This window comes from Diuraphis noxia, unplaced genomic scaffold (genome assembly GCF_037042655.1).
Source record: "Diuraphis noxia isolate RWA-SAM2 unplaced genomic scaffold, SU_Dnox_SAM2 contig0002, whole genome shotgun sequence".
NCBI lineage: Eukaryota > Metazoa > Arthropoda > Insecta > Hemiptera > Aphididae > Diuraphis > Diuraphis noxia.
In genome coordinates this window covers 68,864,414-68,889,928 of record NW_028301712.1, presented here as the reverse complement: position 1 = coordinate 68,889,928, position 25,515 = coordinate 68,864,414, and the positions used below count along the sequence as shown (strand labels likewise).

General features: G+C 27.6%; 1 protein-coding gene across 1 annotated transcript in view; it reads left to right on the top strand.

Annotated features, from left to right (window-relative positions):
* Positions 1-497: 497 nt before the first annotated feature.
* LOC107172797 (uncharacterized) overlaps positions 498-25,515 on the top strand; it is a 40,301-nt gene continuing 15,283 nt past the window's right edge. The window contains exons 1-2 of the mRNA XM_089219515.1: positions 498-783; positions 23,852-24,037. Coding sequence (XP_089075641.1) covers positions 23,917-24,037 — 121 coding nt within the window. The 5' untranslated portion in view covers positions 498-783; positions 23,852-23,916. The remainder of the gene's footprint in view (positions 784-23,851; positions 24,038-25,515) is intronic.

Sequence of the window (25,515 nt, the reverse complement as noted above, 5' to 3'; positions counted from 1 at the left end):
TTTGAAGGTATACGTGGGTATACGCGCGTATACCTGCGTATCTATAGTCATTTTACAGGGTATACGCTAAATCAGTAAACTGGTGGTAGGTTATACGCCGTAAACCCACGTATACCCTCCATACACCACTGCCTATGCGAAACGGACAGCTCAACAGCGTATCAATAATAGCAAAAGCCAAAAATGTAAATATTATGGTCGCTCCACCGTTTCATGTCCTTTGTAATTTGTAATCTGCGGGAAACGGTCATCTGCTGCAGTTGTTAGCACGTGGCGGTGGCGGTACAATCGATTTTCCGACCACCCTGTATGACGGTGGTGGTGGCGGCAGCAAAAGGGTCGAGCGGGACATTCCGGCGGCGGCGGTGGTGGTTGCGGCGAAGGGCTCGCGCCGCCGCCGGTTCGTCCATGTGCGCAGGTACAACCGCACCCGGTAATATCGAACCCTCTCGGCGAGGCCGAAGGAATCGAGCTGGCGTCGTCGTCGTCGTCGTCGCCATCGCCATCACCGCCACCGACGTCGTCGTCGTCACCGCCGCCACTGCCACCACCGTCGACGTCGTTGTCGTCGTCGTCATCATCATCGCCGCCGTTGCCGCCGTTGTAGTCGCCACCGTCGCTGGCGCCGCCGTGCTGTATATCATATATTCCGTATCCCGCCGGACGACCGACCGGAGAGTGTTCCCGGCGATCGCGCTCGACACACGCACCAGCAGCACGACCGCGACGAGCGCCCGCAGCAGTCGTCAACCACAGGGTCCTGTACGGTGGCCGCCACCTAAGGTAAGAGCCGACAACGATAATATATTTTATATATAGCTTTAACAATAATTTTCTATTTTTGTATTGTTATATCGTTCTCCGCTGTGTACATACATTGAATAAGTTTTTTTATGGGGGAGGGGTACAGAAAGCAAACGATTTACTAAAAATCGTTTACTGATTACTAAAACTTTCACTTCTATCACTAACAATCAGCTTTTCTCCATAGTAGTTATTAGTTTTCTGGTATCTGGCCAATCTCGACCACGATATTTATATCATTAATCATTTTAACAATAATTTCTTATTTTTATATCGTTATCGTTCCGCTGTGTTCATCGACCAAGTTTTTGTGGCGGTGCAGATAACAAATGGTTTACTAAAAACATTTGCTGATAAGTAAAATTATCACTCCATCACTCATAATCAGCTTTTTTTCCACGGTAGCTTAGTTAGTTTTTCGATACTACGTAGGCCTATTGTAGACCTTTGAGGTTTATATTTTCATTTTTTTAGATTTATAATAATAATATAATCCAGAGTATATCAGCGTCTGTTGTTCTCATCGTGCCTTCGCAAAAAACCAGCTTATTATTATCACACATAATATCGCGTAACATCGTCGATCACCGGAGATGTCACGATATACTGCAATGATGTCCTCCTCCTCCTACCACCTAAACATATGGTTTACAATATATTGCCATTAATAATAGCCGGTGATAATATAATAAATCAACCAGCAGTCAGCACCATTTCCTCGCGATCGGTCGTGACTTTATCGTCGATCGTCGACTTGTTATCTCCGTTACACTCGCACGATAGATAGGAAATACGTAAGCACTCACGTCAAGTCCCGACGATGATACGATAATATTATGATAACAATATCAGTGCCATAGCCAGAGGGGCACTTGGGTGTTTAATCGCCCCCCCCCTAAAAAAAGTCATTTTTTCTCCTGATAAAATATGTATCATGTACATTATTTGTATACGAAAACTGTAAAAAACTTGGTTTAATTTATACTGAACCTCTCCCGTTTCATAATCCTGGCTAAGCTACTGATTACGATATAGTTCGTATACATTATACTCGTTACTCGTATACGATCTAACGGTGGGTAGGTGCACTTGCCGTAGATCAGACGTGTTGGCTGTCGGGTATAAATCTAACGTAATATTAATTATAATATTAATGCAAATTATAGGTAGTTATAAATTTATAATAATAAAATCAGATGACGTCCCACGCGACCGTGAAACCTACTCTACGGGTGTCTAATAAAAGTCATCGTAATTTTTTTTTCCCATTTCGATTCGCCTCCGCTATGTTGTACTGCATAATACAATATCATACATGTATAATATAATATTACATTGAATATACAACAATTATATCTGTATCGTATATGGACTCGACTTAGAGACTACAATTATTAAATAGGTAAATCCGATAACACGCATAACGTCTGACGGAATTTTTCAAGAAAATTATCTGCTGATAATTTAACGACGTCGTGTGTTTACACGCCATTATGTCACGATTATGTCATTGTTACAATTTACGAGTATACTCGTTTATGGTTTTTTTTTTTTTTTTTTTTTTTATTGAAACTTTGTGGTTTTACAATTTATTTCAACATTTACATATAATAATATTTTTACAATTAAATTTATGAATTATTATATCTGTACAATTAAAATAGAAAAAAAAATGTACCTATATCATTTAATATAATATATCGACATAATTTGAAATAAAAGTATTACATAATTTTAAGGAGAAGATATAGAAAGAGAAGATGGAAGTAGATGATTGACAACTGTTGTTAATAAAGGTAATAAAGGGTTGATTGTGGCTTTAAAGTCCTCGAAAAATTTGGAGATCAAACTTTCAGGCGTAACTATTGGGGGAGAAGTGTTGGCAGTAACATTGGCGTATGAACGTTTTTGTTTCTGGTTGGAGCTGGAGGTTTATTTGTTTATAGCCGGTGTGGTGTGATTGAGCGTCGAATAACGATAAGGTTTAAACGTTAAAATAATTTACCTAATATTAAAAAATTCGGTTAAATGGCTAACGTTAAGGCAATTTAAATAATCGAATCTGTATGACGTATACTTAAATAGCTGCTTAAATACCTAACAAAATATATCATAGCAATCATTCTCAGATATAAATACGTAATAATCAAATCTAAAGTTTACACCATTCAACTTTTAAATATTAAGCCTGAGTGAATGCGACATAAAGTAAGTAAACAGTGTTTGTAAGTACTTTAACTTAGAACACGCCACCGTTGTTTTTCAATTACCATTTTATTGCAGTCAAATAATTTATTATGTTAGTATTATGTTAATGTATTCAATTTTAACTTGGGCTTGAAACAACTAGGGCTTATTGATTTTCATATATTTTTTGAAAATAATTTTCATGTTTTATTTTCAGCAAGACTTGTAACTCGTGACAGTTTTATTGCTTTTACTGATTCTTCAAACAAATTCTATCATAGTCTTTATGACTTAGATCTTTGTTTGAGTTTTTTTTTTAGGAGAGGTAGTTATAGTTTATTTAATTTAATTTTAATTTTGATTTCTTGTTTGAAGGAAAATTTTTAATTTTAAATTTAAATTTATGATTATCAGAAACATATTAACGTATATCCTTATACATTACATACATTGTGAAAAACAAACAAGTCACAGTAAATACTCACAACTACACTATGTATATTAATATATTACTTACATATCATGTGTATTTTTCTTTATGGCTCATATAACAGGAATCATTTTTTTCATTCTTAGTAGTTTACCAAAACAATTATTCAACTCCTCGATATTAAACGTTTTCCCATGTATTTCTTACCAAGCCATTTATCTTTGATAATGTTTCAAGCATTTTTTTCTTGCTGTTTGTCTTTAATTGTAAATGTTTACCGATTATCAGTTACACCACATATTTATCTGTGTTTTTCGTTTATTTTACATTCTCATTTTGTAGAAACTAAATGTGATGACTAAAACTCTCTACCACCAATAAATCTAAATAAAATATTTATGAAATAAAAATAAGCTGAGAATCTTTAAAACAAATTCGATAATTTATGACAATATTTCTTTGTATTAATTAGGCACTAATTTATAATTATTTTTATTTTCATATATTATACAATAGTACTTAATACCTATTATATCTTAAAACATAATTATGAAGAAATTGTAAAAAAAGTATAATATTACGTCTATTATGTACAACACGCAGATACCATTCGATTAATCTTAAACCTTAACTTTATTTTATTTCTTACGTTGGCGCATTAAATAATGGTTTATCAATATGAGTAATTCCCAATCGCGATATAAATTTAATTTATTTAAAAACTGACATTGATCGACTCATCCGGAATTACAAAATCCAGCCTTATCCTTAACGACGTCGCCAAAATCTGGGACATAATTCATGATAACATTTAAATGTGTCTTTTATTTATTATATGGATTATATTTTATAGGCAGGTATATAACATTTTCGTTATATTCATACAGTTATTACTGTTAAGTATTTTCAAAACGATGATCAGAAATCATATAATAAACGACGTCATCATATTTTGACACTTCGCTATTCTAATAAACCTGTCTTTATTTATTTTATTTTTTGATGGCAAAACTTTTATACATACCTACATTTGAATACCGATTTAGTATTTATAATTAGCAATTGCAATCATAAAATATAAACATAATAAATTGAAGTAATATGAATTTCTTTTGTTTTCATAAAGTACTATTATCGAACAAAAAATATAACTAAAATAACTAAAATTTAGTATTTAAAGAAATTTAGAAATGTATATTGATTTAAACAACATTTCAATTAAATTTCATTGTTCTTGTTGTTTTTGTACTTAACTTTTTGTTTACATGTCAAAAAAGTTTGTAATAATGTTGTATAACAAAGTTTATGAAATATTAATTGATTACGCCCAAACAATGAATCATCAAAGTAAATTATAATGGAAAAGTTTTAATTTTCGGTAATATTTCTTTTCGACAAACAACATAATTTTAATAAAACTAATCATTTCAAACTGATTTTACAATACATTACTCTTTTATATGTGGACCATTATTTATTAGTATTATTTGACGTTGTACCCTAAATGTAAATTAAAAAAAATACATGCGTAATATTTGTGCAAATGTACACTAAATCCGTTTGACCGGATCTCATTTTTCACAAGGGTTAGAGTTCAAAGTGTTCGGTTTTCCTGACCTTTTTTTCGAATCGGCTGCTGGTCAGTGAAATATGTTACTTTTCCTAAAATGAAGAGAGAAAAAAATTATATGGAACCGCATAAATTATTCTAATACGGGAAAATTCTCCGGGGATAGTATAACGATAAATAACAGTCCTGAGGTAATTTGCAGCCAGTAAAATTTTTAAATTTATGAAGCAACATCCAACTGCATGTCAACGACATCGCAACTAATTTTTTAACGAAACCATAAAAACTAATACATATACCTGTCAAGAGTACAAGATTCTGCAACTTGGTTTATAATATGTGTTTGGCTATGTTCCAATGCTGCAAAGACGATAAAAACCCACTAAAGTATACAAAATGATATTATTTACCATATTATAAAGTTGATAGTTGTTATATAGATAGAAAAAAATTAATAATGTTATCGTGGGAAAGTATAAAGAAATATAAAACCACACAATACAGAAATGGATGCAGTGTAAAATGAACTCGGTTAAATGGTAAGTTAAACTGAAAGATAAGTAGGTACCTAAATAACTGACAAGACCATTCCGTATCTCTATATCAAGTTTATATGTGTTTTCTATTTTCCTTGAACTCATTGAGTTTGTTTGAAATTTACATAAAACTAAATTTGCAATTAATTTAAAATAAATACATAAATAATTCTTAAGTTTAACGTACTATTTTATATTCATTTTATAATTAACAAATTACGAAACAATGAAAATTGTAAATACCTAATAATTTAAGTGGATACGTATTTTTCCATGAGTACGCAACAACGCGAATTGTGCTGTATTTTCTTTTATCCCTCTACTAACCTCAGTGTTTGTAAAGAAAGAGTATAATAAATACCCCAATGCCACATATTATCAAAAACTCATAGTGACTTACCTGCGTTATAACTTTAATAAAATGATTATTAGGATATAATTTAATAAAGAGTATAAATAAAAGTACCAATAAAATAGGTCTAAAGTGACTTAACGTAACCGTTCCTGAAATATTAAACATTATAAAGCGTTTCCATAAAAAATTCTTGATTACCTTTATATTAAATATCCAGACAAGGATGTGATATTATTATTGTTTTTTAATCTAAGGTGTACAACTGTACAGTATTCGTGTACAACTGTGTTTTGTTTAAATATAGCTAATTTGAATTGTATTAAAATAATAACAGTACCGAGTCATTGGTCATAGTATATAATTGGTCGTCATAATAAAAAAATTATCATAACGAACCCGCGTGTTAAGATATATACCTATATACCAATAATTCTTACACTCGCACGTGATATTAAATTTATGTTGATAAATATTATTATATGACGTAGATGTACAATGTTAATCACAAACCATAGTTAATATTTTACTGTATGTACCTACACAGCGTATATAATATATTATAATTGACTATTTGGTGATATTGACATATCAAAACATTTATATCATTATAAAATTACATAATATTATTATTAATTATTTATTGTAATGTTATTGATTGACATACTTCTATTATGTTATCGGTTTGATATTAATAGATACTATAATAGAACAAATTACCTAATAGTGATCGTAAAAGAGAAATAGGACACGAGCGCAAGTGTTTACCACCTACAAGTTATTGACAAAATTAATTTGAATTCATGCCTACTATATTATATAATATTAAAATAACAAAACGTTTTATAGGAAAGATAAAAGCGACGTTAAACCGAATAATACATGAAACCTTAACACATGACATATGACACGGATTTATAGATTCACATAAAATAGAACGAGAAAAAATGAAAGAGAGAAGCTTATCTACCTCAGTGATAAATGAACGTGAGATTGGACGAAAAGCGAGAGAGGAACCAAAATTATTTGGACCCAGGTCCCAGAGAATAAGGGATGTATTGTGTGGCCAGTGCCCATTGCGTTAAAACGGTTCTACAACCCTGAGTCAACGATTTTGCCAACAATGCGTATTGTCCGCAGAATACCACACATGTTGTATTATAATATAACCAATTATTTTCTGAATAAATAATATCTCCAAAACCTTTTTATCGTACGGCTATGTCATAATAATGGGCTATAGGATTTATACGCCATCCGCATGTTCACTATTCTCTAGCTTTTGTGCTAACATATTTCATGTAGGAATCCTATATATATATATATATATATATATAAATATATGCTATTATTTGATTTTTGACAAACGAAACGGACATTATATGGATGAAGTTTATATTATAATATTCGTGTATGGATATCATTGATATCCTGTATAACCCGTGCTCATTTTAAACGACTCAACAATGAGTACACACTAGTTATCTATAATGACAAAATTCCAAAATAGAGTGGTACCGACTAGGTACTAAAATGTTTAACGTCAGAAATATTATTAATAACATAATTATTATTAATTATTAAACAAAAAAAAATGTGTATAGTATACCTATTTATATGAATAATGATCAGTACAAAAGATAAAAAAAAACTTTTCTCAGCCCAATTTTTTTGTTTTAAACAAATTAAATTATAATTTTGTAGGTAACAAATAAATTAAAGTAAGCTGCAATACAAATTACAAGCAAACTTGCATAAAGACTGTGTTAACACTATATGGTATAAAATATTTCCCTAAAATAGCTTTCATTTCTTATTTTCAATTTTGTTTTATACATTTTATTTGAAAATTAATTATTTAAAGAGAATTTATTGTTAGAAATTCTATTATATTAGGAATGGTATCAATTACTTTTAATATCAATATATTTAGTTTAATATACATAATACATAACACAAACATGATTTTACTATTTAAGTTATAACAAAGAAAATAAATTGAAAGAAATCAAACCTTTTCATTTAAGATATCCATTGGCATCGTGGCCATTAGGAGAATTTTTTTTACATATATATATGGAAATATTACATAATAATAAAATAATCATACCATAAATATTGAATAGGCTATATGAGCTTAAATATTAAAATATTTTAAATACAATTTGTATTACCTACCTCAATTGAAATAAAATAATTTAATACATTTAAAAACTAATACTAATTTTTACTTTTCTTTTTGGTTTTAAATATACCTATAATGCAACAACAATGAAATGGATAGCCCCTTTCGTCGTTTGATTTTGTTGTTACTATTATTATTTAATGCCTATAATCATGATTCATCGTTATTATCGATTAGAATATTATTGACTATCGAGTTATAAATGTAAAATGTATAAATATTAAATAGATATGAAAATTAAAAATCTCTTCAGTTTTAAATTATTTTAAAAATATAATATCAGTATGATAAATAAAATTGATGACTTAAATAGTCTTAACACTTGTACTCAAATACAAAGACTTAAAATTTAAACGTGAAAAGAAACATTAAAAAATCGGGTAAGTAGTAGATGTCGCTCTGCAGTACATGCAATAGGTTACAAGTGGGTTACTGTAATGGATGGAATTAAATTTGAACCCAATGATACTATATCATTGTATACGAAAAACGATTCTGAGCGGAAACGGTTTATCTGTCTAGGATATATTATAGATTATTAAAAAAAGAAAAATTTTTATGAATTTTCTAGCTTAAAATAATTTGCGAATTTTAGTGATTTTTAAGTATGTTGTCAAAATTAAAATTTGAATGATTGTAAAAAAAATTGTGACTCTATATTTCTTTTATTTTTCAACTGCTATTGTATAAATATGTTAAGAGCCTTGTATTAAATTTTCAAATCTTAGATCTAAAAAGAAAAACATTTATGAATTTCTATCTATGATAATTTGAGCATTGCCGTAATTTTTACGTATTTAGTCAAAATTTGAACTTTTAATGCTTATAAAAAAAATCGTGCCTATATATTTTTAATATTTTTCAACTTCTATTGTTACAATGTGTTAGAAGCCTTGTATTAAATTTTCAAGCTTTTCTACCCAACAAATAAATTTGTATCAATACTTATAGAAAAAAAAACCAAAAAAGTTGAAAAATTAAAATGTCAGTAAACAGCTCAATTCAAATTAAAATATTTTGAAAATTGTATCAAATATAAAAAATGCCTATATAAGCAATCAGTGAAAATTTCAAATATATGCGGTCATTTTTTTTAGAGTTACACCAAAATAAGGAAATCGCTAAAAGTGAAAATCCAATGTTGTAAAAATTTAAATTTCAAATGCTCATAAAAATTTAATTTGAATTTCCGGTGGACATTTTTTTTGTGATAAAGTTTGACAAACTTATAGCGAATCTTGTATAAAATTTTAAAATCTTGGATTTGAAAATAAATTTTTTTTATGAATATCTAGCATAAAATAATTTGCGAATTTTCGTGATTTTTCCGTATTTTGTCGAAATTCAAACTTTGAATGCTTATAAAAAAAAAATTGTGACTATGAATTTCTTTAATTTTTCAACTGCTATTGTAACAATATGTTTAAAATCTTATATTACATTTTCAAGATTTTTTACCCAAAAAATAAATTTTTATCGATATTTATTTTAAAAAAACTAATAATTATCGAAAATTGTATATGCCTATAGCCTATGAATAGTTCAGCTTAAGTCAAACATTTTTGAAAATTGTATGGTGGATAGAATGTATTTATATAAACATTTAATGAAAATTTCATGTATCTATGGTAATTTGTTATAAAGTTACATCAAAAACCAAAATTGGATTTTGTTGAAAATTGATTGTGCGTAAAATTTCTCGTTTTCCCCTTAAGTTTTAGTTTGTTTATCCCGATTATTTAGAACAATATTAAGAATTTTCTGATCGAACGAGGTAATGAAGTCAAAAATCGAAGCACTTTTATTGCCCCAAAACGTGATGACAGACACAAAAAAAAAAATAAAAAATATAAACACACATCATGGTGAAATCAATACATTCATCGCTCCGCTCAGAATCTAAAATTTACAAAAATAATTTTCATGTTTCAACACGGGAATGTAATACTAAGAAACTAATATTAAATTAAGTGTAGTTAAAATATATTTTATGGAATGAGAACACTTGAAATAAGATTACGAGTACTGTTTTAAAATATAACCACCGTAAATGAAAATAGATATTTGTGAAGTATGAACCAGCAATTATTTAGGTAACTATAAAGAATTTTCAACGCAAACCAAGTATGATATACATTATTTATGAATTTATTTATTTTTTATTAAAATACAAGTAAACATTTTCACATGTTCTTGAATGTTGAACTATCCGTAAGTGTGCTTCAGTGGTTATTATTCTAATAAATTATAAATGGGGAGTTTCCACCTACTTAATATATTAAAATATAGTATATCATATTTTCGTCATATTATTAAGATATCAGTTATATTTTGCGATTATGTACCATAAACAAAATCACGTACTTATCTCGAACACCTTATTTTAATATCTTCAGATAATTTATGGTGCACAATATACATTATAAATTATATAAAAACTATATTATTATAGTCAATTTTAGCGAGTTTATTGGGAGGTGTAAATGTTAAAATAAAGATAATTTAATATAATAAACAGATGAACTGCAAATAATATTATAGACGATGCAGATATAAGGAGTTCGTCTCACTTTGATAACCTTGGAGACTTCCAGTTAATATCCGTATATTTGAATGATAATAATTATAAATTCAGAGATGTGATAAAAAGTCATATTTTTAAAGAGATTCTGATAAAATGTGTCCATTGGATGATTTCAAAGTTGATAAAAATTGAATAAATAAATAAAAATTGTGGAAGTTTATTTGGTATGGAAATGTAATAATAAACATGATAATTATACTATCTCAATACTGTAATTAATATCTTGTTTCCTGGTATCTAACATCAACATTTAAAATTTTTTTTTTTTTATTAATGAATACCCTCGGCAACATGGGCCATTGGGTTTAACGTGAGAAATTATTAATATAAAGGGGGGAAAAAAATTACATGAATTGTATCTATATCTAAATTAAACTAAATTTTGGTAAGAAGATTGGCTGTGAGAAGGCGGCTGTGATGAATCATTTAAAATTTATAATTGAATAAAGACTAAAAACAATAGTTTTGTCAATTGGTATGTTAGATTTGGTTATCAAAAAGTTGTAAAATAATTGTTTAAACTGATTGTTCTTATTATAATATATTAAAGTTTACAGATTTTTTTAATTCATTAAAAATGTGAATAAAAAATATGGAAAATTAAAAATAATATATTCGTATAAAAGCATAGCAGTTTTAAACACAATTTAAAATGATTTGTTTTTAATTTTGATTATATATTTTTTTTAATTTCAACTAAACTTGCTATTTTATCTGTATTTTCATCACTACTCTAACTGTTAATTATTATTTTTTTATTTTTTGTGTTTATAAGATATGATGAATTTCAAAAGTCTAATTCTATAGTAATTTGCATACGTATGGTGCATGGTCTACTCTCTAGTTCACTTATCTCAACTTTAAATACTTATTTCTAATTAACTGTTCTTTCAAAAATTTATTTTGCATGTACCAAAAATCAAAATATTTCAAAAAATACTCTTCATTGGAATATGGAAATAAAAATTATGTTGCCAGTATGAAAATAAATAACTTTCAATATCATAATAGTAAGAGATTACAATTTTGAATTTTTTTTTTCCTAAATATTGTTTTTATGAGCGTTTGATGTTCGAATTTCTACTAAATTGGACATTTACTCGATTTCTCAAGGAACGAATATTTCTATTTTATTGTAATTCAAAAACGAACGACTGTAGATATCTACTTGACAAATTACATCTTGAATAATTACTTGGTAAATATATCAAATGTTTATTCAATCATCCCTTATAATTTTTAAAATATGTTGGACTTGTTTTGAGTTGTTAACTTACATTTCCAGTTTCAGCGCATTCCTTAAATGGTACTTCAAAAAACCTAAATAAATCTGTTTAATTATTTAAAACTATATTCTTTAAGTATATTTTAAAATTCCAAAAATCAGATTTTGAATAACGGCACCTTTAAATAAAAGAAGATGATGAGCATGTTTCTATTTATGTTTTTACCCTGTATATTCTGAACCATTTTATTTTTTAACAAGATTATAAGTTTTATTTTCCGAATGACTACATAAAAACTTGAACACTAGCTGAAATCCACGCAAATGGAAATATCCCTTCGAAATATGTCAACCTGTCATACCAGTGACAAGAAATACCACTAATATCCCTCCTTGTCATAACAACAATAACAATTGAATTTAGAGAAAAAATACAATTTGTAATCCTTAGGGACATCATTATGTATACAGCTCTCTGATACTTGTATTTGAAGCATTATAAAAACAATTATACCAATTATTCGCTCATATAATTTCATAAACTTTCGTTAAATCAAATCAAAGTATATAACACAATATCATAATAAATAAATAAACTTAACAAATGGTACTTTATAAGATTTAAAAAATTACCAAATTTCAACATTTAAATTAAGATTATAGTTTTTTGATATTTTTAAAGTTACAATACTGGGCACTAATTTAAAAGGATAGGTATCTTTTAGATAATTCGAATAGCACAAATAACAACAGTACATTTAATTGTAAATTTAGATAAAAAAAATTCGCTAACTCCTGAACAATTTAATATTTTCCTAACAGATTAAAATGTTGTAGTTATATCTAATAATTGTTGGTATTAATAATATCGTATTATACTATGATAAGTCCAAAAATTAAAATTCTAGTAAAACCTGAAAACAACATATATTAACAGTACCTAATAACAAAACTCCATTTCAACATTTTTAAACCATATAAGTTATAAGATATAGTTAATATTAGTGAATAAAAAACATGAGAAATATCAATCATAAAAAAATCATTTTAGTTTTAAATTACTTACTTTTATAGTTTTATTGTATTGATTTTACAAATTTTTATGGAATAGTCTTCATTTATTTGTTTACAAAATTTTTCAAGAACTGAGAAATACTATAAAATGTATATTTTTAGAATAGAATATACATATTTATGTAGTTATAAAAATTAATTTACTGTATCGTATCTATTGACCTCATATGGAAAATATTATATATTATAAAGAAATTTATTTCCAAACAAAAACAAACATCATGACAAACTGACAACATAAGTATTACTTTTTGGTATAATGCTCGACATATGTTATCAGCATAAAAAAAAAATTGCAATAAAAATAACAACAATGACAACGACGACAAAGAAATGGTGCAGATATTATGCATTAAAAATAAAGGTATGTAAAATCTTTAAAAATGCTATATGCTTATAATGTCAGCCGTCAAGAAACAGCAAGGTTTCAGAAGAAAGAAAAAATAATTACAATTTCAACTGAAAAATAAATATTCAACTCACAAATTTCTAATCAGATTTTATAAGTAATTAAAATCTCAAATACTGAGTAAACTTTTGACGTCTTCTTACACTCATTGAGATATAAATAAATCAATCAATGATAGCAATTTTAACGCCGATTACATTTCGTGGTAAATAAAAATATATGTGACATGAAAAGTTAATTAATCGAAGTGTTGATAGTTGGTTTTAAAATTTCTAGTGTAGTTTTATTTTATTTTAATCTTTGTTTGCGTTTTATTTTGTATTCATGATAAAAGGACAGTTTATCAAAAAAGAATGATGGTGATAATTTTAATACTGTTTTATGTGTTATTGATAGTTTGCATCTAAAGCCTTACTAAATAACATTTACTCGACGAGAAAAGTAATTGCCTATTTAAAATACCAACATTATTCTACTTTATTAAATTAAATATTGATATTTTGTATGGGAAAAGATTAATGGTTAGCTTTTAGTGCAAATAGTCCTATTAAAAAAAACAGCTGTGGATAATAATATATCAAATGTGCTTAAACTGTTTTATATATTTTTTTCGAATAATCATGTTTGATTAGTTTCAAACACACAACACGACAGTAAAATATTATTAGTCAAATTTATCTTGGTATAACTTTTGTGGATCAAAATATACCATATAATGTCAATGTTTGTATAAAAAGTATACATACACATATACATTCATATTATACTCATAAAAAAATATCTAAAAATAAAATATACTATGGGGTACACTCAATTTATTTTATCATGTTTTTTTTTTATAAATAAATAAATAAATACATAAAGATATTTATGGATTTATTTATAGATATTATTTATTAGCTTTGATCAAATTATAAACAGTCCATGCATAAGTATTGGAATGGATTGAATATTGGATTTATTTTATATTTGTATTTTTTTTTTCTATAGCAACTACATAAAAAAGTTGAAATAACCACGTTATTAATTATTTGAAGCATTCCACAAAATATTCGATGTTATTATTAGATTATTTAAAACAACCTGGGTTTTATTTATTAGTATATATCATAAATTATAATAAACCTAACTAAGACCAAACCCACAGGACGTTAAAAGCTTAATCTTATTCTTAAAAAAAACAGAATTGTACAAATTAATTTAATGTAATCATGTAAATACTAAAATACTAACAATGTAATCAAAAATTCGTGTACTAATGGCCTAGTTGTAGATGTATATTTCAGATCAATAAAAAAAAACCTAACTAAATTAGTAAAATAAATATTTCAATTAAGTATAAAATATACATACATATAATATTATTAAACCAACTTTTATGTCATTGGACCTGTGGACTGGATGTAATACTTAAAAAATATATATACATAATATATAAGAATTGATATGTATATGAAATAAAAAGTAAAACAATCAAGTATAACTGAGCATTATATACCAGCATTATATAATTTTTTATTAATTAAAAAATTGTCCTTAATTTTTTTAGGCAATCATTGTTTTAGGTGTACCTAAATTGCCTATACATATCGCCGTGTTAAAAAATTTGTTATAATACGAATTGTATCTACAGTAACATTTGAAACGTTAAATACATATTTACACGTTTCATTAATTTTATATTTTTTAGATTTAACTGTTGGAAATCTATTCTAAAATATCACACACAATTTAAATCAATATTATTTTATTTTAGAATAAAATTTCACTTACAGAATTATCATATAAATAATCACTACCTTTATAATATTATCTATGTTTAGTTTTTAATTATTTATGTATGATAATAATATACATTTAATTCAAGCGCTATCTTATTTTTCTAAGATCTTAAGTGTTATTTATTTTAATCATTTTTCGCACGAAAAAAATTCGTTTAAGATTGTACCATAACACTATAATAGCAGGAGGTATTGATAGGTTAGACTTTGATTGAAGAGAATTTTTGTTTGGAACAGTAGAAATTTTATAATTCTTGGATATTTTGAAGAAAATACTTGTACGTTCTTCATCGTTATATTATATTGATTTATAAAGCTAATGAATCTATCGATTTTCTGTCACACGCTAAAAACATATTAATTATATTTCATGTTTAATTTTTTTTCCTAATTCAAAATGTAATTGACAGTCTCAAAAAAACGTGATCATAAAAAAATAGCTTTTGTAGTTTTTCGTAACGGATATATATATTTTTCTTTTCAAAAAGTTAATTAAAAACCAAAGTGTTGATAATTGGAAAACGAATCGTGGGAAACCAATTTCTACGAGTTACATTTTGTTTGTAAATTAAAACGGAAAGCGCTTAATTATAAATACTATACGGACTCGTTTTAGGCTTTAATTATTATTCTTTACGCGTTTTATATAGCACAGAAGACAACCCGCGTAAAACGATTGAAATACTCATTAGTTTACATCGGTGTTTTCACATTGCACATAATATAAATTACAACATTAATTATTATTCGGTATATGTACTCAAAATTCCACACGGATGCACAGTGAATCGACCTATACACGGCGATATTGTCAAGATAAAATTCCACTGTGGTATAGTATCTAGCATCTAAAATTTCTTATTATTGAAATAATGAAACTTAAATTGTAATTTATTCATGGTACACATCGAATCGTTGTTCTAATCGAATTAGTCTCGCATTCACAATGATTATATTATTTATACGCGTTTTTAGCCCCAGACATAATTGGTGACAATCAATTGGATCAACGACTAGTTACACGTCACACAATAATAATAATAATAATCATAATATATATTACAGAAACTCGGCACGTCAAAGTTCCAACGAACTTGATTGTTATTCAACGGATGACGGTGGCTGGCTATGCACGCGACGAGCGTGTTAGCGCGAGTATAATAATATTTTCAAAAGCGCGATACGCCAGACGAATACCGATCGTCGAAAGTTAGTAGTTTGATACTAACAGTAATCATGTTTTATTTATTATTACTATAAATTATTGAAAAAAAAACTGTCAATGTTTCACGGTGACAGGCCCACGGCAAACATTTATAAACGAGGTCACCGAGTAGTAGCACGAAACCGTTGGAATAGGTGCAGTGTGCAGTTGTTTCAAAAAACATATTATATATGCAGAGTGATCCTTTTCAAATGTAGATACCACTATCTTCATCTCTGTTAGTTTTTGTTTTTAGAAAAAGAAGTCTTACTACCACTGTATTTTTGTGAAAACAATTTATTTTGAAGTCGTGGAGATGTGATGATCTAATTACTTATGGATCCTTTGTTATCTAATAATATGAACTAAAAATCTTTACAGTTAAATACAATAAGTTCAATTTTCGTAGATTACCGGAATTTCCATAAAAATGTTCTGCTTCAAAGTAGGTACTCTGAAAATAAAAACAATATATAATTTAAAAAACCAAACCTCCTCCGCCCAAAACATATAAAAAATAGTGCTTAAAATATTTCAATTTTTTGTAACTGTAAACTATAATCTGTAAGTCTATATAAACGAATGGTATAATTCTTTTTATTTCTACCGGTTTTCCGAGTCAACCAACAATTGCATGTGCAGAAGCTTACACCAACTGTACCTACACGACGCGTTAGGCGTCACCTATACTTCGTCGCGATCATCCGTCGCCGTTTATACTATTCCCATCAGCACTCTAGCAGTATACACCACGTGCAGGTCGATCGTGACAGATTAAAAAAATTACAATTACATTTCGTCATTTTTAAAAAAAAAATACATAAAATTATGTATATCTAGCAATAATGATAATAATATACGGACGCAACGTGCCATAAAACATGTTCCTATCGATTTTGACGGTCCCCATAGTAACGAAGTAATTCGCATTTTCACTGGGATTATTATCTGGTGCTCACGGCAGCAGCAGCTCCATCACCATGTAAAATATTATATATTATATATTATTATTATTATTAGGCGTGCCTCCACATCGCTCTCTAGGCAACACGCACTCGAGTCAAACGGACCGTGTGGGTTTTAATCGACCTATACCTGTGCACGCACGCACGCACACACTTTGCACTCACACTACCGTCATTGACACTCGCGTTATAATATAGTTCAACAAATTAATATAAAACAATGGCGGAAATGTGCCTACATAATATAATATCGTACGGCTTATTATAGGTGAGCTAATACCATAGAGTGTTGAGTCCGAGTACAGCCTATAATATTGTACATAATATACATGGTATAAATAGTGAGCTCGTATTGTGTAGGCACCTACATAATATTATATACCTACTACGATAGTCGCGGGTACTTGTTTGCCGTGCGTACCCGAATCCCGAATGTCCGTATAAACACGCCGTTGTCTCATCTATCTGCGCCTATGAATATGATGTTATAATATAATAAGTATTATTATATATGGTGTGATGGATAGACACGTTGTCTCTTAGTGTTTGATGTGCACCGAGAAAACGTTAGATGATACTACATAAAGTACATCTTTTTATTTTAATCGGGTATATTATCATCAGTAGTAGAGTACGTCATGTGGTTGAGACTTTGTAATAAGTTGCCTCGTTCGTGATTAGATTTCCTCTGATGTTTACATTATAAAATCCCTCTATTCTCAAGTTGTAATATTTAGGTACCCGTGCAGATAATCTGAAATAAATATCTTAATTACATGCATATTATTTTACATAATTACGTTTTAGTATTTGAAAATATTCAACTAACAGCACACGCGTATTATAACAATTATTTATAATTATTACAGTTGGACTGTTTCAATTAATTTGAGTATGAATTATGCGCGTACTCGTATACACTAAAACAGGCATAATATAGTGAATTATATTATTATAGTACATCAAAAATGTTAAATTAAGTTATTAAAATGTTCATGATTTTGGGTTCGTTTTTTTTTAATCATTTATAACGAATTGGCACGGAACTAACTATGTGCATGTTAACTGTGTTTAAAGAACCATAAGGTCGTAATAGTTAACATTCAAAGCTTTGGGAATTGAGTTAGACCATTGCAGGTTATTGTTATTATTTAGATATCCAGTAATTATCAACTAGGTACTATATTATTATGTAAATTTGTTCATAAGTTGACAATTCAGCATATATTTATAAATTTATAATATATACATAGTAGTTACCTACTCAGTAGTATTCACGGTGTTTTCTTTCATCAAGTCAATTTCTAATAATTAAACTTTATTAAATTTTCCTATTTTGTTATAAAACTCACTCAAATAACAAAATGTGTACAAATGTCACACGATCATTCATTAATTTATTCAAATACAAATAAGTACCAAAATAAAATACTAAATAATAGATTGAACTATCTAGGTAAATATAAAAATTATTTTTCAGTACCGATCATAAGAAATTCCTCTTCTTTTAAAGTTAGACAAATTATACGGTATTCAAGTAGAAAAACGTCTGAACGAGATGAAAACACGGAATTTAACACGTTTTCGTCTCAAGTGCGATCGTTATTTTTAATTTTATAAATTATATTTTACCTGCTCGTAAAGATTACAGACAATATTTTAACAGCAGTGGGCATTGTACAAAATTTGTTACTTTTGAGAAAATATTAGTTTACAGCCCAAACCTATGCTTAAAAACTTTATGCATGTCCTTGTTGATACATAAAAAAAACACAATGCTCGCTTTCTTCGGTGTTGTGTTATTATTTATTGTTATGTCTACGCACGTGACAGACTATACTAAAAAGAAAAATAATAATAAACAAATAAATAAAAATAATAATGACAAAAAACATAGTTAAGAGATAAAATAAATTATGCGAAAACAGAATCATCACAAATAAGCGCGTTACACATTTGGGCACATAATATTATACACATATATAATATATATTGCATTATTGAATATACGTACCTATAATATTGTTAATTTTTAAAATGTCTATAAACACGTTTGGTGATTAACTATAACTCATAACTCATAACGCTCGCCATATTATAATATTATATTCTTTAACGGAATAATAGAATTATGATGACAGAGTATGTATAGTAACCCAACCACAAAATATAATATAGCGAAAATGTTTACGTTACTATCATACTACGCAGTGTATTATAGTGCCACTATGAAACTATGTACGTACCACATGTGTGTATATATATACATATATAGCCATTAAAAAATAATAATATTCATTAGTTTTGAATGTTGTTATAATATAACACATCGGTGGTTAACAATGCAATTCAAAAACGTTAACTCCATGGTAATAACTAATAGGTAATATATTATCCCGGCATAGCGTTACAAATAAGTCACATTCTCCAAAGGCACGTCAATGTGTTGTTGTGTACAGGTTGTATATTATTATAAATCATTACGTTAACCCCCCCCCCCCCCCCCAGATATGCAGGTAGCGCTTGGCTGAGCACAAGCTGAAATACTGATTATGTACATATTTTATAACGGATTTATTAATGTGTATAATATCAAATTTAGTGATGCAAAATACGATATATATTTTATTTTTATTTTTTGTATTTTACGTAAAATAAACCTTGTCTAATACCGTATTACCGTGTGTATTAACCAGAGTATAATTAATATTTTTATTATACCTTTGCATTATAACATACACAATTTATACGGTGGATTATGCGATATTATAAAAAAGTTCCATTATTTGAAAAATTACACAAATTACATTAACATCGCTTGTTCAAATGCAAATGGATTAACGTTTAACAACGTTAAGAAAAAAATGACGGTTAATTTTGTATTCAGTAAATGTGTAAAGTAATAACTTTAAATAACCAAGAAATTAGAACATTAACAAAATAGTTAATGATTGATAATCAACACCAAATTTAAGATAAATATTAACATGCCGAGATCAATAGTACTAAAGGTATAATTTTATTAAAAATAAATCACAATAGGTAGACACTTTTGTTTAAAATAATTGTATTCATCATGAATAAATAATACCATTTGATACATGTGTATGTCATACTAATTCACATCACTAATATACCCTCAGTTTAATAGTTGTATATATTGTAATATCGAACTTAATATATGCTACAAAAAAAATAATATTTTAAAAGCTATTATGTGATTTTTAAATATACTAAATTAATGTATTCACACCATCAAAATAATATCATATAACAATCTTTCTATATATTAATGTAAAATGTAATATTTAATGCATTTTTTATTACATTGGTGGATAATGAAGATGGAAATTTTTATATTTTAAAATCCAATTCATATTATAAAACTGTCACTAATTATATAATATTTTCATCCCTTTTCGTTTTATTAATCGAAATTAATGAGTAATAAAACCAGCTCCTGCTGACTTGCTATACAAACAATAACTGCAGTTTAATATTAAATTTAATATAAATTAGGTAATAGGGCATACAAAATAATGGTTACAGTGTTACAAATCAACATTTAACATTAAATTAAATTTAAAATTTGTATTAAATAAGTCTAAAACTCTTAAAATAAGAAACAGCTTTAAACATAGTTCTATAAAACATTATTTTATTAAACGCAGTAGAACCTATTAAACCTAACCTACTTAATTTAATTTCAACATAAATAAATTATAATACAAAAATCTAAACTAATTTGTATTTTAAAACTAGGTAGTTTCTTTTTTTATACTAATTATTCATTAAAAGTATAGTTGAACTAAAGGATCATTGAGTAAAACTTTTAAGCTTTACCTGTGAAATTTGCAATATATTAATTACAAAAAGAGTCAAAAAACTTATATGGATATTTAGTGTAGGTGCCTACTTAGTGAACTTAATAGTCGTAATGGTTACACAATGAAACTTTTCGTTATACCTAGCATATTTTACGTGTTCTGAACATTTTAAATTTATACTTGAATTCATTTTCAAGCAATTTATAATTAATTGTTTTCATTAAAATCCACCAAGAAGGCAAGAACTGTGTGTAATATTAAATTATGTTAACCATAATGTATAACCTACTTAAAATCAATTATTAACCGTTAATATTATATCCTAATTAAACTTAAAATTGCGGTTTTATTGAATTAGGATATGAAATGCCTCAAATTATCTTCATGGATAATATGACCTATAATCAGTCACTAAACGCATAGGTTCGTTCACCTCAATACAAATATACTATCTTCAAAAATTCTGATTAAAATCTATTAAAATCTATTAGATAAGTTTTTTGTAATTTCCAAACGTATAAGTGAATCTTTTATTAAAATAAAAAAAAAAAAATATTGACTCTATAACATAATCAAGTTTCTATCAAAAAAAGGGAACCAAATGTAAACATTTTAACTTTAAAACTCACGCCTAATTGAATGAATTTAACCAACAGTATTCAACTTTTATATTTGAACTTTGAACAGCTTTCAACTAGGATGTATTCATGTGATGTATCGCTCTTTGTCCAGAATACGAAAATGAATTATATTTCTTTGTATACCTCCAAGATCGAAAGTAAAAGCATTTTGTGTGATAATGGATATACGCGTTCGCGCACAGGAAATAAAAGAGATGACTATTTCTCTTTTATCGTACGCGGGTGTGTGTGCTTTGGAAATATAACAAAAGATCGACCTTATGTATATATCATATATACACAGAAACTGTATCCGTATGTCCATTTATGGCCATAAACAAGGAATAGTGATTTATTATTGCAAACGTATTCTCACCAGAAATAATATTGAATATATTGAGCATATCGTATCTTAGAAAACACGCAATGTGGAGCTTAAATCCACAAACTTATAGACGGCAACGATATCATTATATCTTCTATTATATATGACACCAAACATAACCATTTGTTCGACAATTTCATGGTATGGTAAAAATAATGTCTTATTTAAAAAAATATATTGGCTTATTCCACACCATACTATTTCCACCATAGAAAAAAAACCACTCTATCTAAAATTGAGTAAGTAAAGCCATAAAACTATTACCTTTTTATTTAGGCCATTGTTATTAACTATCAATAAAAATACTGTTTTGAAATGGGATGAGTTGATGATCTGGTAAAAAGTTGAGTGTTATACGTAGTTAATTGGGGACATTTTTATCATTTTTTTTTTTTTTGCTTTTGTAGGGGTTATGAACTATGGTAAGGGTAAGGTTTTGGTACTGTAGGTTGTTTTTACGGTTGTTACGGTAGGTAGCAAACACGTGTATGTGTGGCAAGGTTTTTAACTACTATGAACCCGGGTGGTTCACCATCCCGAAGCTAGTATAGCTGTGGTCGTTACTTATTTTCCAGTCACATTCCGCGATTGGTAGCAGCCAACGCGCCACGCCAAGCCACATTTTTATCTTATTTATATGTATTTAATCATAACCATCAATAATAACTTTGCAATGTCACATATCATCATATTAAAAGTGGTGTCACACTACGACGGTATTATGCCACACGGCGAGAACCGTAGTACGATCTTACATTTCACCAAAAATGCATAATTTTGACGTTTAGTGTCACACTTAAGTACTGAAAAATACATTTAAAACTAAATATTATGAAAACAGAAATTTTGTTGCAGCAATATAATTTTATTTGTCTAGACATTAGTAGAAAATAATTGATATTATACTACTTAATTACAAAAATTAGAATAGGTTGATTCAGGGTCGTATTTATATAAATTATAAAGCTATATTTTTTTTAACTGCCGTGGTTTAAATCGTCTCCTAACTGCATTCATTTATTTTATACATTTAAAATTTTATTTTATATTTTTAAACTCGTTATCATAATTTATAATATTAATCATTGTTATCAATCAACATTGCAACATGGAAAGTGATCCAACATTCACCATTTCTATTAAGAATTTTTCCGAGTCACCACCTTGAAGACAATCGACATTTTTATTTGTTATTTTTTTAAAGCACTTGGGTTCATTTTATTGAAACTAATAATTTTTTTGTTTTGTATAATTGGGTGGTTATTTTTGACGCCCCTTTATGGCCGAGCATATGAATAATGATTGCATGCCATACAAATTTAGTAGATATTGAATGATTTTAAACAATAAATCATAATTGAAAATTGAAAATTACGATTAACGAACGCACGTTATGATTTTAAAATTATAATATAATTATTATTCATGTTAAAATATTTAAAAAAAAAAAAGATATAAAAAAATTATGTTATAGGTATTAATAGTAATTTTTATTCGTATAAAACTTACATATTATTTTAAAAATTATTGAGTATCTTACAAAATCCTTCGGAAATGTTAGCAGTATAATTTTCCGCTATTGGTAAAATAAACAGGTATCTATCTACTTAAATAGATAAAAAAATGTGTTGTATTACACATTCTAAAGTTATTTTCTTATGGAGCGCGTAGAAATATTTAAAGATTATATCATGAATGTATATTTTGTTTTAGATGTAACGTGGCGAGAACAAAACGCGGAACAAAGAAGCAATACAGTATTACAATACAATAAAAAAATGAAGGGAACCAAATGCTTAATGCAGACATGTTCTCGCCAGCAATCATTTCATCATGCTGGCGTCGCGATGTATTTAATTTATGCGCAACTGATGATGTCCATTGATTCCGCAGCTCTTGGTTCGTATTCAAAAATGCATCTCGTTTAATACGCACATTTAGTCTATAGTTTATGGTACACATTATGCAAATTTCATCGTGTAATACTGTTCATACGCACATGTACGGCACTGTACTCGTGTGTCAGTGGATCGTAATATAATAATATTTAATCATAACAATATTATATAATAATATGAGGTTGAATAATAATTATCGTCATTTATCCCACACACGTTCTTCTACTGGTGTCTGGTTATCTATAGGATGTGTAATTATTTCGCCAGTTTTTCATAATATCCATATCACGCAATAATTATGAACATTGCATCAGAAAAGCATAACGAAATACATAACAGTATTTATTATATCATACTAAACATAAAGAGAGTCTATTACTGTAGGGAATGATAACAATTTGAAATTTATACTAAAAACTCTATAGAAAAACACAACATAAAAATAAAATAAACACAAGTAAAAAATATTTATATATTAAAAAGTATAATTTTTTATATTATATAATAATTATAATATCATCAAGTTGGAAATAAAATTATTTGAAATATTATCACTTCTTTAATACTGTATTGTTAATAATTATTGAACACTTAAACTTTCTGTGTTATTATTTCCCAAATTGTAGGAAAATAAACAACATTTTGTTGTAAGAGAAAAAGAATATAGCGTAAATGTTGCACTTTTGTGGTTTCCTAGCTACATGGTTTCAAAAGCGTACGGTATTTCGGTATATTTGCTGTAAAGCTACTGAAAAATTACTTCTCAGAAGACTAAAGTATTTTCTATGTTCAATTTTCAATTTATTGATTAGACTACATGAACTTTTAAAGCTACTATACAAAAAGTGATAACATACTTTAAAAAATGAAAACTCTTTTTTATATAAAATCAATACATTCTTCTATTTGTTTAGTAACTTAAATAAAGAAACACAAAATCTACATCATCATCATCATTAACTTATCACACGCTGTAGTAACTAATTTTAATTTATTAGAAGTTAGTAGATAGACATAAAATCAAAAATATTATTTTGATATCAAACTCTTAATAAATCCATTGAGAAAAAATAATTAGCTACTTAAAACGAATTTAAACGACTATAGAGGTTGTTTAGTATAGGTACCTATGTAGATGGAAGATTGGTCGACCACTTTTCCGGTTGTCTTAACATTTTACAGTAGTGATAAATAATTGTTTATGAATTCAGAGCGCATTCAGGATTTATGCGGCATAACCTCATTAAGTAAGGGCGTCGTTTAAAATTTGTTTGAGATGAATTGTGCGTGATTACAGTTTGTGTATGGAACTGATGATAAAATATAATTATATAGAAATGAGTGTCTGCTAAAATTAAAATAAGTATTTTTAGGATTTTTGTTGTGTTTTATTCAAATATAATTTAACATATCCACAAGTACTCGAATTAAATTAAAAATTAATTAAAACAGCTTTTTGTTTTCTAAAAATATACCATA